This window comes from Branchiostoma lanceolatum, chromosome 16 (genome assembly GCF_035083965.1).
Source record: "Branchiostoma lanceolatum isolate klBraLanc5 chromosome 16, klBraLanc5.hap2, whole genome shotgun sequence".
Taxonomy (NCBI): domain Eukaryota; kingdom Metazoa; phylum Chordata; class Leptocardii; order Amphioxiformes; family Branchiostomatidae; genus Branchiostoma; species Branchiostoma lanceolatum.
Window position 1 is genome coordinate 13,591,178 of NC_089737.1, and position 16,328 is coordinate 13,607,505.

The 16,328-nt window shown below is 42.2% G+C and overlaps 1 protein-coding gene across 2 annotated transcripts; it reads left to right on the plus strand.

The window, feature by feature from the left end:
* Nucleotides 1-205: 205 nt before the first annotated feature.
* On the plus strand, nucleotides 206-14,146 carry LOC136421357 (N-acylneuraminate cytidylyltransferase-like). Of its 2 annotated transcripts, none has more exons than XM_066408589.1 (12): nucleotides 206-373; nucleotides 3,241-3,357; nucleotides 3,824-3,960; nucleotides 4,564-4,732; nucleotides 5,271-5,397; nucleotides 5,784-5,914; nucleotides 6,149-6,271; nucleotides 6,647-6,787; nucleotides 7,767-7,850; nucleotides 8,262-8,331; nucleotides 8,821-8,966; nucleotides 10,955-11,156. In XM_066408589.1, exons 1-12 carry the CDS (start codon nucleotides 314-316, stop codon nucleotides 11,117-11,119), a joined length of 1,470 nt encoding a protein of 489 aa, XP_066264686.1. In that variant the 5' UTR covers nucleotides 206-313; the 3' UTR covers nucleotides 11,120-11,156. The 2 variants fall into 2 exon arrangements, with proteins under 2 accessions (XP_066264686.1, XP_066264688.1); XM_066408591.1 differs by lacking the exon at nucleotides 10,955-11,156 and adding an exon at nucleotides 13,466-14,146 and having other exon boundaries at nucleotides 209-373.
* Nucleotides 14,147-16,328: the final 2,182 nt, after the last annotated feature.

The following is a 16,328-nucleotide window of genomic DNA, read 5'->3' on the forward strand; positions in this document are numbered from 1 at the left end:
CATTTGCTTGGAGAAGACGGAGCTTTTAAACGGTGCACTGCCAAAAAGACGTACTTATTACTACAAAAACACGCGGTGCCGGATCCTCATATCTGCTTGGAGATCTGTAGAGACACCGTCAGTGTCTGTTTGCAAATAAGGATGCGCCCACCTGTGACATGGTGTCAGCTGCTATGACGTCACGTATGACCCGCCCTCCATTGTTGTACCGGCACCTCTGCGCATGACAAGACACGTTGCCCTCCCATCTCTACTACCTGCCCACACCTACACGGATTGTTTTTGTCTATCCGGTTTTTCCAGGTCATTGTAGATGTCATCATCGGAAGGGCCAGAGCCTAAGAAGCCACGGACTTCGAATACTGAAATACAGGTATGTTAAAATATGTTTGAAATGTCTATGAAATGTCGCTACGTTTTAAGAAATAGGACAAGCTTTGTGTGGTATTATTATAGTTGAGACCTGCAATTATTTCTGACCTAGTAAGCCAGTCAGTTGTAGCTAAATTAGACCAAAATCTCTGTGCAACGACTGGCCTGTTGTAGAGTATTTTAGGCCACTATTTTAGCTATCCACAACGCAGTTGAGAATGTACTGTAAGCATTTTAGATTTCAGTTCAATGTGCTCCGACTTGGGAGATATTTTCAAATGTTAAAAAAATCTGAGAATGGCCTAAATTACAGACAAATTGAATGCCTGGGGCTACAGTACCCATGCTGGTGATCAATGTACATAAGCAAAAAACAGGGTCCTTTTTTTTAGATTTAATACGTGGCAAATTCGGCCGAATTTTCAAGCTACGGAACAACCTATTACTCGAGTTTCATTGTATTATATGAAGTATAGTCACGCAAGCGTTTATTGTTAGAATAATTCAATAATAACAGGTGCATTGACGTGTCAACAATAGTTTTGTGTTGTGCCCTGTACCACTGTATACGGGCCGCGTTCGTTGTAGGTTGTCGTACGATTTTGATGTAGTAGAATTTTCAAGCCGGTTGTGACAGAGCCAACCACCGACAAGGATCTTAAGACTAGCCTCTACCAGGCACCAGGGGCGGCTGGAAATAGTAGAAAATGGCTAAATAGACAGGTAATATGTCAGAGAGGAGTTTGCCGGCTATATGAGTACATTGGCGGCCTGTGCCACTTTAGCAGACTAACTCCTGTTGCATGATATCTGTCTAGATTGGCCAATGTCTACCCTTTAATTTCCAGCCGCCTCTGGAGCCTGTTAGAGGCTGATTTAATACATTTTCTCGTACACATGCATAATTATCCCAAGAATGCATACAGTTTGCGATCGTACGATATATTTGACAGGGCCTTTACTGTAGATTGTATCATTTATAAGAACGGAAGACAACTTCCTGGTTAGTATCGTGTTTCGGTTTATTTGGCCTACTCTTAAGTTCAACTGAGGCAGGTATCCAAGCATGTATACGGATCCCGCTCACATAAGTACTCCACTACACCCCACCCCACTCTCTATGTTTTTCCATGCTCAAACGTTTGAACACAAATACAGCTGTAGTAGTAACTTTAATCCAGTGGTCTCTCCCAGATTCCATAGGATGCTGGAAAAAGGATGGGAATTGTTCAGAGAAGTAAATGCCAGCCGTTGAGTTACCATTTGTCACTAACGGATGGATATGTACTCTAAAGTAGTAATGACGGACCAAGCCCTTTGATAAATATTCCCCGTATCTTAGAACTAGAACCCTGTTCTGAAACTAAAACACTGTTAACCTCTCAAAGCCCACACATTGCAGAAAATGTGGGACACTTCATCTTCCACTGGTTTCAAAAAAGATTAGTCAAACCCAGAAAGCTTAGATTGTATTTCGTAGCAGTTCTCTTGTTCCGCTTGTCACCATTGTTAACTCGCACTGTCTGTATACTTTTGCTATGCATTATTCCATGCTGCAATTAACCCTCGGGCAAGAACTTGCAAATAAAATTGGCTAATTTTTGCAATTGCTTCAGGTTGCCACGCGGTCTTGTATTTATTTCAGTAGACATGTAGTGCAGCGTCACGGTGTGGCGAGTGTAAACAAACTGTCTGTTAAAACAACGTTTGCGTAGCTGTACCGAAAACAATACCGAAGCGATGCACTCAAGTGCTTAATCCACCTGCTTATGCATAAGGTATTGGAATGTTCTAAATTGGGGGGGGGGGGGCAAAACGAACCAAGTTTCTGTACTTTAATCATTTCTTCCGCTCCCCTAACCTCCAATAATGCATTCTAGAATTGTGCACTTTTACAGAAAGATTTTGCTTATTACATTGATTTTATAGCTTACGCCTTACATTTTATTTTAGAAATAATGAAAAAATTACTGTTCCCATCAGTCAGGGCGGCGTCGGCCACTGTTCTCAGATCTGACACACCTACAGCTTTGGAATGTAATAATCCCTACGAGCTAGTCATATGCACGAACGGACTGTACCAACCCCACCCGGGGAACGCCGTCCATTCATGTAGACAAAGACAGACTTATGGGCTTAATAGTACCATCTACCAGACTAAGTACGCTGGCTATAGGGAGAATATAAAATAAAGTTTTTGTTTTTTTATCAAAACAGTGTGTCAGTCATACAGACAAAAGCACAGACAGTTAAGTAGAGGAGATCACGTCAATAAGATAACAACATTAAGAATGCTAAAAGTATAACAAAACAGGGACGGTTGGACACCAAAGAGTTTCATTTGCAGACGCAGGGGAAATTTATTCCTTGCCGTGGACTGACTCTTCTGGCCAGTTATTCCTTTTTATGTATGATTCATACCCCCATAGGAAGGCCTGGTGAAGGCTAGCTTAATAGCCTGTGCATCAGGCGACTGAAGTTAAGATACGGGATTTGAGGAATGTCTGAAGTTACACCTCATTGAATGAACCCCAAAGTATTTGATTTGCCATCTATCTTGCCATGCATTAATATCTAAGTTGATATGTGTTATATCAGTGAGTTATCTTAGAATATTCGTTTGAAATTAAAGCAATTCTTACTGTAACTCCCAAATTCTATGTGATGTATTAAAAAGTGATTATGGCGTATTTACTAGTATTGTCCGACAAGTTAGACGGTTTAACCCATAAGTTCAGGTAAAGTTTGACCTTGAATATCTACATGTAAGTGTAACTGCCATTGTCAGCCCATTGGTTAGATAATTACCGATGTAACTGTTTAGCTAATTAATTAATGAATGGCTTAATTGACTTGTTAAATTTGCAGACACTCGGCAAGATGAACGACATCAGTAAACCCGACCCGGAGCTGCGGTACAAGCGGATGGGGTTCGAACCGACCCCGGAACTACGGGCAGAGTGGAAGAGGCGGTTCGGCAAAGAGGTACGTCATCAATACGTCATAAAACAAACGTAATTTGATTATCTGTTTACTTGAATTCTTCACAACGTGAAAGGGAGGGCAAAACAGGCGCATACGACATTTTCAAGCTACTCTCCCACACACTAGAAACAGCATCAACATTATACAATACACAATCAATTTTATATACTATCTACATATATATCTAAATATACAAAGAAGGTCACAACTTGCCAAATTCATCAGAAACGTATGTTTTTGTAAAAAGGAAATAATCCTGACTGGCATACACAAAACATATTTTGCTGCTCAATTCATGTTTTAGAGGCGCCATGGATTTTATACTTTTTTAAATCTAAAATGTAAGTTTCGTCATTGTGTCAAACTAGTATTTCAAACTAGGGGAATCAGACTGTTGTTTCTCTTTGCTCACGTCTTGCGCCTAAGACTCAATGACGAAAACTTACATTTTATGTACATTGTTTAGGAGCCCCACATAGCCACGCTGATTCTCGCGAGAGGTGGGAGTAAGGGCATCCCGATGAAGAACAACAAGAAGCTGGGGGGCCTGGAGCTGATCGGCTGGGTGATCCGGGCGGCCAGGGACTCGGACATCATGGACAGGTTGGGCTTCTTATTCTTCGTGCTTGTTATTTCATTTATTTATCTATTCAGATTCAACACATTGGTGGAAGAATTGACATAACAGGTGACTAGCACCTTTTCAAGCTCTCAGCTCGGGCATGTTGTAAGGGATTGCCTTCGGCATTTCGGATGGTGAAGTAAAGCCGGCGGCCCAGTGTATAAGGGAGCTTCATGAAGGTGTAAGCCTCAAGCTATAAACCTCTGTACGCAAAAGAACCCAACACACTTATCGAAAAGAGTAATGCTCGTTCTCATTTAAATGTACAGAATGTAATCTCCGTTACCGTTAGAAGTAAGACGTTCCTTACATTAAAATATGCCACATATAAGATACCAAACTGCCGTTTTTAAAAGCTAGAAAGGTTTTAAGTCGTCATAAAAACTACAGTTTGACATCTTATATGTGGCATATCCTAATGCCAGGAACGTCTTATTTTAATCGGTAACGGAGATTACAAAATGCGTACAATTAAATGAGAACGAGCGGTAAGGGTAGTGACCTGGTGTGCTTCGCTAAAGCGCGAGAAATATGCTTTACCTCAATGGAGGATGACTGCTTCACCTTTACCTTCATACCACCAGCATCTGGGTGTCCACGGACCATGACGACATCGCGGCCACAGCGCGCAGGTGCGGTGCGCAGGTGCACAGGAGGTCATCTGAGGTGTCGCAGGACACCTGTAACTCATGGGTCACTATAGACGAGTTCGCCAGGTACCACCCTGAGGTGGACATCATCGTAGACATACAGGTGTGACAATATTGTCTTCTTCATATTGTGAATTTGATACAAAAGAATGTCTAACCAAGTGTCCTTCACGATCTAGTCTTTCCATCTCTTGGGTGGTCTTCCCCTGGGTCTGGGGGGAAGCGAACTCCTGGCTGCAGGCTTTGTAGACTAATGTATGTGGGGGTCTGATTACAACAAGTCCAAACCACCTCAGCCTTCTTGTCTGTACCATTTCGACGATGGTCTTTTTAACCCCGAGTTTGGCTCTGATTTCAACATTTGGTATGCGATCACGGAGCGTGATGCGGAGAATTGCCCGTAGGCATCTCATTTCGAAGGCTTAGATAGGAGAAGTTCATTAGGAGAAGCTTTTTATGGTCCAATTTTTACAAGCAATTTACGTGGCTATAGGGAGTTTAAGTGCCCGAACATACAACAACATACTCGGTAACTTTAACTTTATATCATATTCATTTTTGACAATATCAATGGACAAGAAACTCAGCAAAAGGAAGTCGAATCCTCTAACATCCGATGACGCCATATTGTATATTCACAGGCAACGTCCCCGTGTCTACATCCGTTCCATTTGCATGATGGGATGCGTCTGACGCTGAAGGACGGGTACGATTCGGTCTTCACTGTCGTCCGGCGTCACGGCTTCCGGTGGACGGAGCCCAAGTGGGGTAAGTAAAAAGTAGAGCTTTACATTGAAAACAACATTTTTTGTGATAGAAATGTAATTAAGACTTTCACAACATTTGGGTTATCTCCAAGCTGATCTGCAACGGCACCGAAAATCGTATATGCTAGCCAGAGAAGCTCCAGTCAGCCGGTAAGCTCCAGCCGGTAAGTTACAGTAAAAGGTCACCACTATAAACAGGATTCATAATTGGGAAATAATTTTAAGGGCCACCAAGAAGTGGCCACAATGGCCATGTGTCCATGCAGAGGTGACCACGGTGTACGGTTTGAATATACATGTACACTTAGAATTCTTAATGAAAGCTTTATGCAAACTGTACACAAGCTGCAATTTCAAGAAGATATATTGATGTCTTCCCTTTCCCAGGCATCCAGCCTTTCCCTCTGAACTTTGACCCGGCAAAGCGACCTAGGCGCCAGGAGTGGGACGGAGAGATAGTAGAGAACGGCGCGTTCTACATGATGACTAGAGATGTAGAACAGCAAGGCCTCATGCAGGTAACCACATGATACAAACCACATAATACATACATTTCACTATACATAGTCGCCAAAAAAACTGATATTGAATGATGGAAGATAGTAGAAAATGGTAAAATGTACGACGAGATTTGCCATAGATATTTTCGTTGTGAAGTTTTAGGATAAAATGTGAAGATACCGCAATCATTTATTTAAAATCATTGAATACTTTGACATATTTATCATCAATTTCTTGTTGTCATTTTTCAGGGTGGAAAGATGGCGTATCTTGTGATGGAACCTGAGTACGGTGTGGACATCGACACTGATCTGGACTGGGAGATCGCCGAGCAGCGTCTCTTCCGGTTCGGGTACCATGGACGAAAACCTAAGGTAAAGTTACAGTCTTACAGATCTCATACTAAGAGATCGAATAGGTTATTGTTGTCGTTCAAAGTTTGACCGCTTACCGGCCCATTAATAATGGATGCCTTCAGAAGCTTCCCACAGTACTAGTGGAGCTTCTAAAAACAACTGTACTTCTGTCACTTCTGCACTTCTTCAATAACATGTGGGTTCCTTGATTTTGATAGTAGAATTGTTCTAGAGATATCTTCGTCGGTAATGGTTTAGGAGCAAAATTTTTTTTTTACGGTACTGTAAGCATTTGACTTCTTTTATCTTCATTAAATGACCAACCAAAAGCCTGGCCCGTTGAGCCCGCTAAGGAAGCTACCATAACTCGCTTTCTCCCTCCCTTTCCGCCAGACTGTGCGGCTGGTGGTGGTGAACATTGACGGGACGCTCCTGGACGGTCAGGTTCAAGTTTCCCCGACGGGAGAAGAGCTCAGGTCGTTCAAGACCACGGACATCGTCGGCGTGCAGCAGCTGCAGGAGAACGGGATAGAGGTAAGACATTACTCTCCAAGCAGAGGAGTGGGTCCGGCAGGTTTTTGGCGTGTTTTTAGGCGTTTTTGTCGGGCTTTCTACTTTGTCATGGTTTCTTTGTCTCTATAAAACCCACATTATGTCCTTGGTTAGACTGGGCCGGAAGTTCTGTGGCGCGTGGGGAGGGAATCCCGTGCCTGGTCGGGCACGCTTCGCACTTACTTGTGAAACGCTTGTAATGTGTTGAAGTGATTAGGTTTATTAGGCATTGAAGCTTCCGTCTGCCGGCAGAGGTGTGGGTTATAGAGACAAAGAAACCATGACAAAGTAGATAGCCCGACAAAAACGCCTAAAAACACGCCAAAAACCTGCCGGACCCACTCCTCTGCTTGGAGAGTAGTAAGACGTTACCTGTCTTACTCCATTTGACCAATTTCTACTTTTCCAGCCACCTTTATGATCTGGAGCGTGTCAAAGGCTAGTTAGAAAGTAGAGTTTTATTCAAGGTCTAAATGCGACTCGTTTTTAATAGATGGTAACTTAACACTCAAGAAGTTTGCATTAGTATCTTGCCGTCGTTTGTGCCATGTAGGAGTACATTGTATTACTTAACTTAAGCACTAGTCACACAAAGCCGAACATGGCCTTCCAATTGTAATCTACTCCAGACCGGTCGACCATGGTTGGCAGTTAGTCGTTAACTAGATCGTCTGTGGTTGGGAGTTAGTCGTAAACTAAATCGTCTGTGGTTTGGAATTAGTCGTAAACTAAATCGTCATTGGTTTGGAATTAGTCGTAAACTAGATCGTGTGTGGTCGCGGGTGGATCCGGTCTAGGATTGGCAGACGAGGCTTATCCAAGCCAGGGATATTTCAAGACATGAATGGACAAAGAATCGGCAAATCTTCATCTTACAGAAGGCCTTTTCATCATCAAAAAAACATTTCTTTGCTTTGGTTGAGGCGATGTTAAACTTAACTTCCTGATCCTTTCTTTGCAGTTCCGTGTAGTCGCCGAGAGCGATAACGAAGTGCAGAGGGCACTGGCCGAGAAGCTCTCCGCCAAACTGGAGGAGAACTGTACGGTACGTTTTCTTTGTATTCCCCTGCTCGTTAGGTGTTACTTTGATTTAGTCAGTTGTCTATGGTCCGAACCATTGATTTTACAAAATCAGACTTGAAACCGTAAAAGGAGGCTTGTAGATATTGTGGAAAATATAAACTGAATTCAATTGTAATAAGCCAGTGCACGGCTTTAAGTGCGCATTAGCAGCGTGATGCATTGTGGACAATATGATAATATTGAAGGCCTCTAAGACCTAGTAGGAGATTTTATAAAAAGCTTGCTAAGACAGAAGCAAAACACGCCTAGACATATATCTAGCATGAATTAGACAAGAGCTGTAAGTTATGTGTCATAACGCGAATGGTCAGATCCTTTGACACTACCAGCAGACATCTTGTAGACTAAAGATAAGTCGTTGCTATGGTTACAGGACAAGCTGGCAGTGATTGACGCCTGGCGCCAGGAGCTCGGTCTGGAGTGGAAGGACATCGGATATATGGGTAATATAATGGCACAGCGTTTTCTGTCTTAGAATCTTATGATTCTTCAGTCTCTTTCTCTCTCTCTCTCCCACCTCTCTCTCTCTTTCTCTCTCTCTCTCTCTCTAACCTCCCCCCTCTATCCCTCCTCTCTCACCCCTCTATCTCTCTGTCTCTCTTGGTCCGTCTCTCACTCTGTCTCTGTCTTTGTCCCACTCCTCGTCCCTCTCTCCCTTTCTCTCTCTCGCTTTGTCTCTGCCTCCCTCTCTCCCTTCTCTCCCAGCCCCCTTATCCTTATCTCTAGCCTCTCTCTCCCTGTATGTATATGTTTACGTATATGTATATGTATATGTATATGTATGATACGGCATGATATCTATATATGAATGCGACAAAAAGTATAAATTGATTTATCAGCAACAGCATAACATTCAGTCTCATTCATGTCCCACCTACAGATTCAACATAATGCTAGATTTCTGATTCGATGGTAATTCCTCAAATGTACAGGCTATGACATCAGCGACATGAACTGTATAAAGAAGGCGGGGATGTCCGCCTGTCCGTCTGACGCATACGCCGCGATCCAGAAACACTCTCACTTCATCTCAACCTACAGGGGAGGGCAGGGCGCACTCAGGGAGTTCTGCGAGCAGGTAAGATTCTGTTTTTGACTGAAATCGGAAATAGATCACCATAGCAAAAAAGTATAAACGTCTTTGAGATTCAGAACTCTGAGTGAGAGACGTTACTTATACAATTTAGTTATTTTCAGGTAATGAACGGGAAAAACACTTGAGACCTGGTTCGTGCGAGATTAAACGTATCATTGCCTTACTATTTTGTGTGTTTTTTGTTGCTAATTTTATGATACATGTAGTTAAAAAGTGACATATTTTATGTATATTTGTACTGTGTACATGTCCTTCCTAGTGTGCAATATACTTTGCATACAGCAGGGCAAATCTTTAATTTATATTTTAATGTAGCTGACAAGGTAGTGGGATCCTCCTTAAACATTTTGATATCTATTGTGACCAATGGCGATATTTCATTATGGGGTCTCTCCAAGGTACTGAACAAGCTGTTCATTTGATGAATGTATAGCAAAACGTTAAGCTGGCTTGCTGGTTACATTGCTACACGCTCTATAGTGTATGAAAAAGGCAATAAGGTTACGTAGGTCAGGCTGTATTAGCCGCTTGTAGATTGCCATGCGTGCATGATGCGGTGCGTGATCTGCTTGCTTGGAATCCCAACACCAGACGCCCGCTTCCCCAGAGGCAAAAACGTACCTTGCCACCCAGATTCCTTCACATCGCTGACAATGACTTCAGTGGTTTCAAGCGGTCGGCTGGGAAGTCATTGCTTTCGCGATTTTTTTGTCGTTGACAAATATGGTGACTTCGCGGTGGAAGGTGTACGTTTGCCAGGTCAAGCTGAAGAGGTACAGATACGCAGAACATAGTCTGTAGCTGCATTGTTCAATCGGCAAAACTGTCCATCTGCGCATGGCTCCAGTTCCCCAGGCTCGCGGGAGCAGCTGGTTATATCGCACCGATCGTCCTGCCACACCTAACCCCTGCACACTAACAAAACAATCTAGTTTTAACAGTTCTAACGCTTTTTGCTGAGGAATGGGTGCTCAGCGCTACATGGTGAGATTCTTGCCAATTGTTTTTTCTGGTGTCTAGCATGTTCTTAAGCTTGCAAGTACGTAGCTAACATGAAGCGTTCAGCTTCAAGAAAGATGTACGTAGCTTCACGAAAGTAATGTACTAAAATCACTACTTCATGTTTGTTTGTTTGTTGGCTGATCTTATCTATTACATGTCATCATGTTATTATAACAAATAATTGTAGATATGTATTCCGTACATAATATGCTCAAAGTCTCTACCAGACCTCTCCACGTGATAAACAAATTTTAGAAATTGTCCAAAATACGTGGCAGTAATTCAGAAGACTTGGCCGTCATAGGAATACATATTTGTCCAGCGAAGGTTGCAAGTGGTAAGAGTTCCCATGGCCAATGTTTACTATAATCAAAGTAAGTCTGGTAGAGACGAATACTTAACACACACACTTCGCTTTTTATTAAAATCACATCTCTTGATTAACCAATTGAAAAGCTAGTTCTCTTTATGTTACACCCAAACTTCACTCTCCTTGCGCAAGGTAATAGTTACTCATTACACAACAAGCAGCTGAATTATTTTGTAAAAGGTCAAATATTTTTAGACAGCATCTGCTATCTGTCGTCAGTGACTGAAGTATAATTTGGAGTTCATCAGCTAGCTAACAACTTGAGTAACTATTATCTTGCGTTTCGTACCGGATGTCTAACATCTACTAACATATTATTCCACCAGGGTACATAATTCCGCCACCCTGATACAATAAGTCAAAACATATCTCCAACCCAACGTCCTTTAGTGTAATGCACTACTGAATATCTAAACTGTGCATACCTGGGGGGGGGGGGGTGCTGCACAAGAGATCTCTCAAACCCACTATTTTTTAAAGTGGCGGATTTTTGTAACCTGGCGGATAAATGTTAATGGAGGTTAATCTTCCTCGACGTATTAACTCCCCTTGTATTGTGGGTTGGATCGGTGTTAATGTGACCTGTCAACTCTTGCAGATTCTGAAAGATCAAGCCATGAAAACGTACCAACTGTTGGCTGACAGAACAACGGACGACTTTCCGGAACCGGCCTCAACCTGGTCGGCCAGGCAGATACAGCCATACCAGGCCGGTCAGGCCGGAGAGCACCTCGCGCTGATTGAAAGATTCAAATCACTTTGAACAATTCAGTCACGATTTTCTGAAGGCAGTCTCTGAGGCAATATTATCTCAAACACCATCAAGCGACTTTTTCTAAAGCTGTAATCCTTATTGTTTATGGCAGAGAGGCCTGAATATCTGACACGAATGGAAAGATTCAAATCACTTTGAACAATTCAGTCACGATTTTAGTTTTGAATCACCAATCCCACACGTCATTTAGCGACAATTCCCTGTGGTACAGTCGTTACTGTTCACTGACAGCCTAGGCATTTGAGTGTTTAAAGATTCGAATCGCTTTAAGTAATTCAGACACCGATCTTAATACACCATCAAGCGACTTTTTCTTAAGCTGTAATCCTTATTGTTTATGACAGAGAAGCCTGAATATCTGACACAAATTGAAAGATTCAAATCACTTTGAACAATTCAGTCACGAAGTTCTAAAGACAATCTCTGTCGCCGATCTTATTCACCATCAAGTGACTTATTCTTTAACTTATTTTTAAACTAGCCTAAATATCTGACACAAATTGAAAGATTAAATCACTTCGAACGATCTATTAACGATTTTTAAAGGCAATCTTTGTCACCAATCTTGTACATCATCAAGCGAGTTTTCCCTAAAATGTACTTCATATTAGTAGGGAAGCAAATTCAAAGATTCAAATCAACAATTTCATCGACATTAGTACAATTTTTTCATAGGTCACAAATCTTAAATGTCTTCTATGAAAAATTCCTTAAACTATAGTCCGTGACGGCCAATCTAAGCATCTGACACAAACTGAAAGATTCAAATTACTTGTTACCATTCGGTTATGATTTTCAAACGGCAACCGTGATTTTTATCAAAAATCACAAATCTTACACACCATCTAGCGACTTTTTCTTGAACTGCAATCCTTACTGTTGGCGGTGAAGCTAGGCATCTGCCACTGATTGAAAATTTCTAAGCACTTTGAACTACTCATTGACCTAATGAGTCAATTTAGACCCTTGTCCATCATCTAAATAGTCTTTTCTTTAATCATCACATAATATGCTTCACTTTATATATGGCCGGTATAGTATAATAAGGGATCTGAAATATTTATGATATATAGTTTAATATTGCAATATTGGAATATGGAGGTTGTGACGATACAATGAAAATAAAGATGGCAAATTCATACCATACCTACATGTATTTGACCTACCTGCATCTGTAAAAGCAATAAAAAGAACCATACGACTGATCTTAACTGATACTGATAGCAATGACAATCCCGTCTATTGGAGCTGTGTTCTGCCCACCACTTATGTGCCTGTGTAGAGATTGATGGATTAAAAGGTAATTCATAGCTCGCTGCTTAGATCTTGGTTGGAAGACTACCTAGCGCAGTAGTTTATTTGCGAATCGCTAGGTGGGGCACAGATAGCAAGCTCGCAAAGCACCACGGGACCTTGCATGACGTCATACATGACGTCGTAAGTTCCCTGATGTCATTGGTCAGAAAGCATTGGCCCAAAGTTAAAGGGCTGAAGGATTTGTGGGGTAAATCACGTGTCATGTTCTGTGCGCTTTGAAGACGAGAACAGCACTGACAGCACTTGCTTTGAATCAGCTAATCCCCAACGCACGGTTAGTTTGCGCTCTCACTGGTTTGTAGAGCCCTTAGCTAGCTTTGCATGCGTAGTGGCTTTGCCTATAACCATTGCATCTATACCCCTCACTTTCTGCCTTGTAAAAGCTTTAAAGGTTCAACCTATCTATCCCACAAAAGAAGGGATAGCAGCGTAGTTTTCATGGCTTTGCTTAGAGCATGCATATTTCATTGTAGTTTCTCACATACTATCGCTTCTAGTGCCAAAGGCACAAACCACTTTGCTAGCCTCCATAGCAGGCTCTCTGGGCCCTTTTTGGCTTATAATTCTCTTTTACTGGGCCTAATGGCTACGGCCTGGCTGCACAAACGACCCAGTACAAAAAGAAGTCAACAGCAAAAAGAGTATAATAAGCCAATAAAGGCTCAAAGAGCTTGCTATGGAGGCTAATACTTTGCTCACTTTTGTTCTTGTCACGCATTGCATTGTGTAAAACGCTAGTTACTTCACTTTCCGGTCACGCATTGCATCCTGGGTAACGTGTCATCTCCAAGCAGATCTACACCGGTGCAAAAATCGTGTAAGCTAGCCAGAGAAGGTCCGTCATGACGTCAGGCACCGGTAGACGAAAGTATGTGTAATAATTACTATTTGGTGGCAGCACGAACACATGGGTATAACATATGTCATTCTCTGGCTAGCTTATACGATTTTTGCACCGGTGTAGATCTGCTTGGAGATTAGGTAGCGTGAGCCGTTCTGTCTTTGCCGTCTTCACAGATTCTTAAGGAAGAGAACGTGATGCCGACGTACGCCGATGTAGCAGAGCAAACCTTTGACGACTTCCAAAGGCAGCGGAATGTGAGCGGGAACAAGAAGTCCCGTGCAAGAAATCTGTCCCTAAGCAAGTCGACCAGCAGTGGCGTTCCATCAATATAATCCACGTCACAGTCCATCGTGTGCCGTTGATCTTTGAATAAGGCAAGCCACGGTTCCATGTGCGCATGTGCAGTCGTGATGCATTGTGGTCTGAGGTCAAAGTTTAAAGCACACTCCTTGTTTATATGCCATGCGCACTTAGAATTATGAAGTGGCTTATTGGCAGTAAACCGATGTGATTTGAATGAAGATCCGAGCAATTCAGGCTAGGTCCCTTCAGAATGGTGTTCTGGATATCTAATTGGTGAAGGGTATCTCGAAATATTCTTTATTATTTGTGTACCATGAATGTCTTTCAAGGAAGAAGCTTAAGGTACAAGAGATTGTGGAATTTAAGCTAGAATTCTGTCAGTCTATCTATATACCTCAATTTACGGCATTCGAAGTTGTCAGTCGAAGCTACATCTTCGAAATATGATATTTTCATTCTAAGTTACAATCAAAATGTTTCTTGTAGTTGCCGACTTGATAAAACTTGGACGCTCTATGTTTGCAAACAATGAACAACTAATGCTTCAGGAATTGTGATGTATAACATTGAATTATCTTTATTTTCTGTCTGGGAGTAACTAAAGATAACATGTGGCATTTGGTCTTAGTTTATTGATGTTGAGTTTTGAACAGCAAACAATATATTTGTTCAGCAAGAGGGTGATAGGTTACTAACCATATAAAAACAAAATAGCGAGTAGAAAACTGTAAGATGGAACGTATCTACATACCACCTGTGTTATAATACTGGTCAAGAAGATTTGCAAATGTTGGTTAAATGATTTGCTAGTTTAAAAAATATTGAGATCTCAACCTGTGCGAGAATGTAGCTTTTGCGTCATCAGATTAATGTTTGCACGTGTGGTTTCATTGGCGATGGGCAGTATAAGAATTGGTTACACCTGTAGACGTATGTTTCTCAACTATTTGATGAAAAGTAAATAAAACAACCAGGTGCAAAGATCATGTGAGGTGTCATTTTGCAACGGTTACATAGGTTGAGTTTGCCATCAACTAAGTATGTGTTTAGTTAAAAAGTTAAAATCCTCCCACACCATATTTGATGTATAGGGCGGTGCCCATATCCGTTTCATAGCCCTGGGGCCACACTGTGGTGCAATCACTGCAGCAGGGGGCTAGTCCACTGGCAGTGGAGTGTGTTTAACTTCCATACTGTTTCATAAGTATGTCGTCTTTGGTATGACTCAATGCGCCTCTTGTCCAGAGGTGCCCTACCTGGGGCTTGAACCCAAGTCCTTCTGGTCCAAGTAATTTGAACCAGATGTGGCAGAGTAGCAAAGGCGCAGACCACTACACCACAGGGACACCCCTACTAAGTATGAGTACTAATTACTATTTGGTGGCAGCATGAACACACGGTGTACTACCTATGTCATCAAAATGGCGGCAGCCGACCAGTAAACATTGTGGGCTGCCGCCATTTTGATGACGTAGGTAGTACCCTGTGCTCCTTGGTGGCAGCAAGGGGCCTACGATCCTTTAGTACTTTACACAATGCAATTAAGATAGGTCAGAGAAACATGGCCATGGGCTTCAGGCCGCTGTGCAGGTGGTTTCTTAAAGGTACGTGACTTCATTTTAACAATGGTGATTGGTGACTACTGCCTACATATTAGGAACTCCAAGCAGACGTTAGTGTGATGGAATATCTTGCCGCTTACGATTTCCACCTCAAAAGCTGCTTGGAAATTAACAAGGGACTGGCGGTGTTTCATATTATTGTAACGTTGCTGGCACACAACTTTCATTATGTCATACCTGGGCCTGATACGGGTGTTCCGGACCGTGTGATAACTATCCGTATCACATGAGATTCTAAAGTTGTATCACACGGGCTTCCATAGAATATTTCGAATGCATTTCGAGCGCGCCGGGTGCGCCGCTGTCGAAAATTCGAATACCGGATTCGGTGGTTGGAATCAATGTTGTTACAGTTTTGTGTTCGAGGACACAAAACTCCCTCAACTTTTGGCGCATTGCAATGTGTGTTTTCTCGGGTGGGTATGACATAAATAAAATACATGTACAACACGGTGTATTCCGCATCACCCTCGGTCCCAGCCCTCCCGCGGGTCGGATCGCCCGCGGTCGGGCTGGAACCTCGGGTGATACGGAATACACCGTGTTGTATTCTATATGTAATGACTTCAATGGGTCACTGAAACGGTTCTGTATACTAATATTCTGTATGCTGTCCTTTTGGAGAAACATGTGTATGTGAAAATGGTTGTTGCACCAGGGAAATGCTTTGCTTACTTGCATATGTCGAGACTGGAAAGTCTCGATTCGAGATGGCAGCCTAAGTGGTTCAGGAATGCCTTACACGCATGGAATGAACGAATGAGTTCAATTGCAAAACAATTGGAGATATTGTAATGGGTGTGTTGTATGTATATATGTGTTTGTGTGTGTTTCCGAAGTTTTGTAGCTAGCATAACTTCAGAGCCTCTGGACGTATTGTGATGATATTTGGTACATGGGTAGGTGTTGGGAAGACAAAAGTCAAGGTCGCTTATGGGCCCCTTGATGTATGACCTTGGTATTGCAGCAGAACTTCCGTTTTTTATCTTTTGACCTGGATATGCTATGGTCTTGATTCTTCTGATGCAGATATCTTAGGATTTTACGAAATGTAGGTTTCGTCCCTTGTTTGAATTACTAGTATGCATTTTTTGTTCTTTTTTTTGCAGAT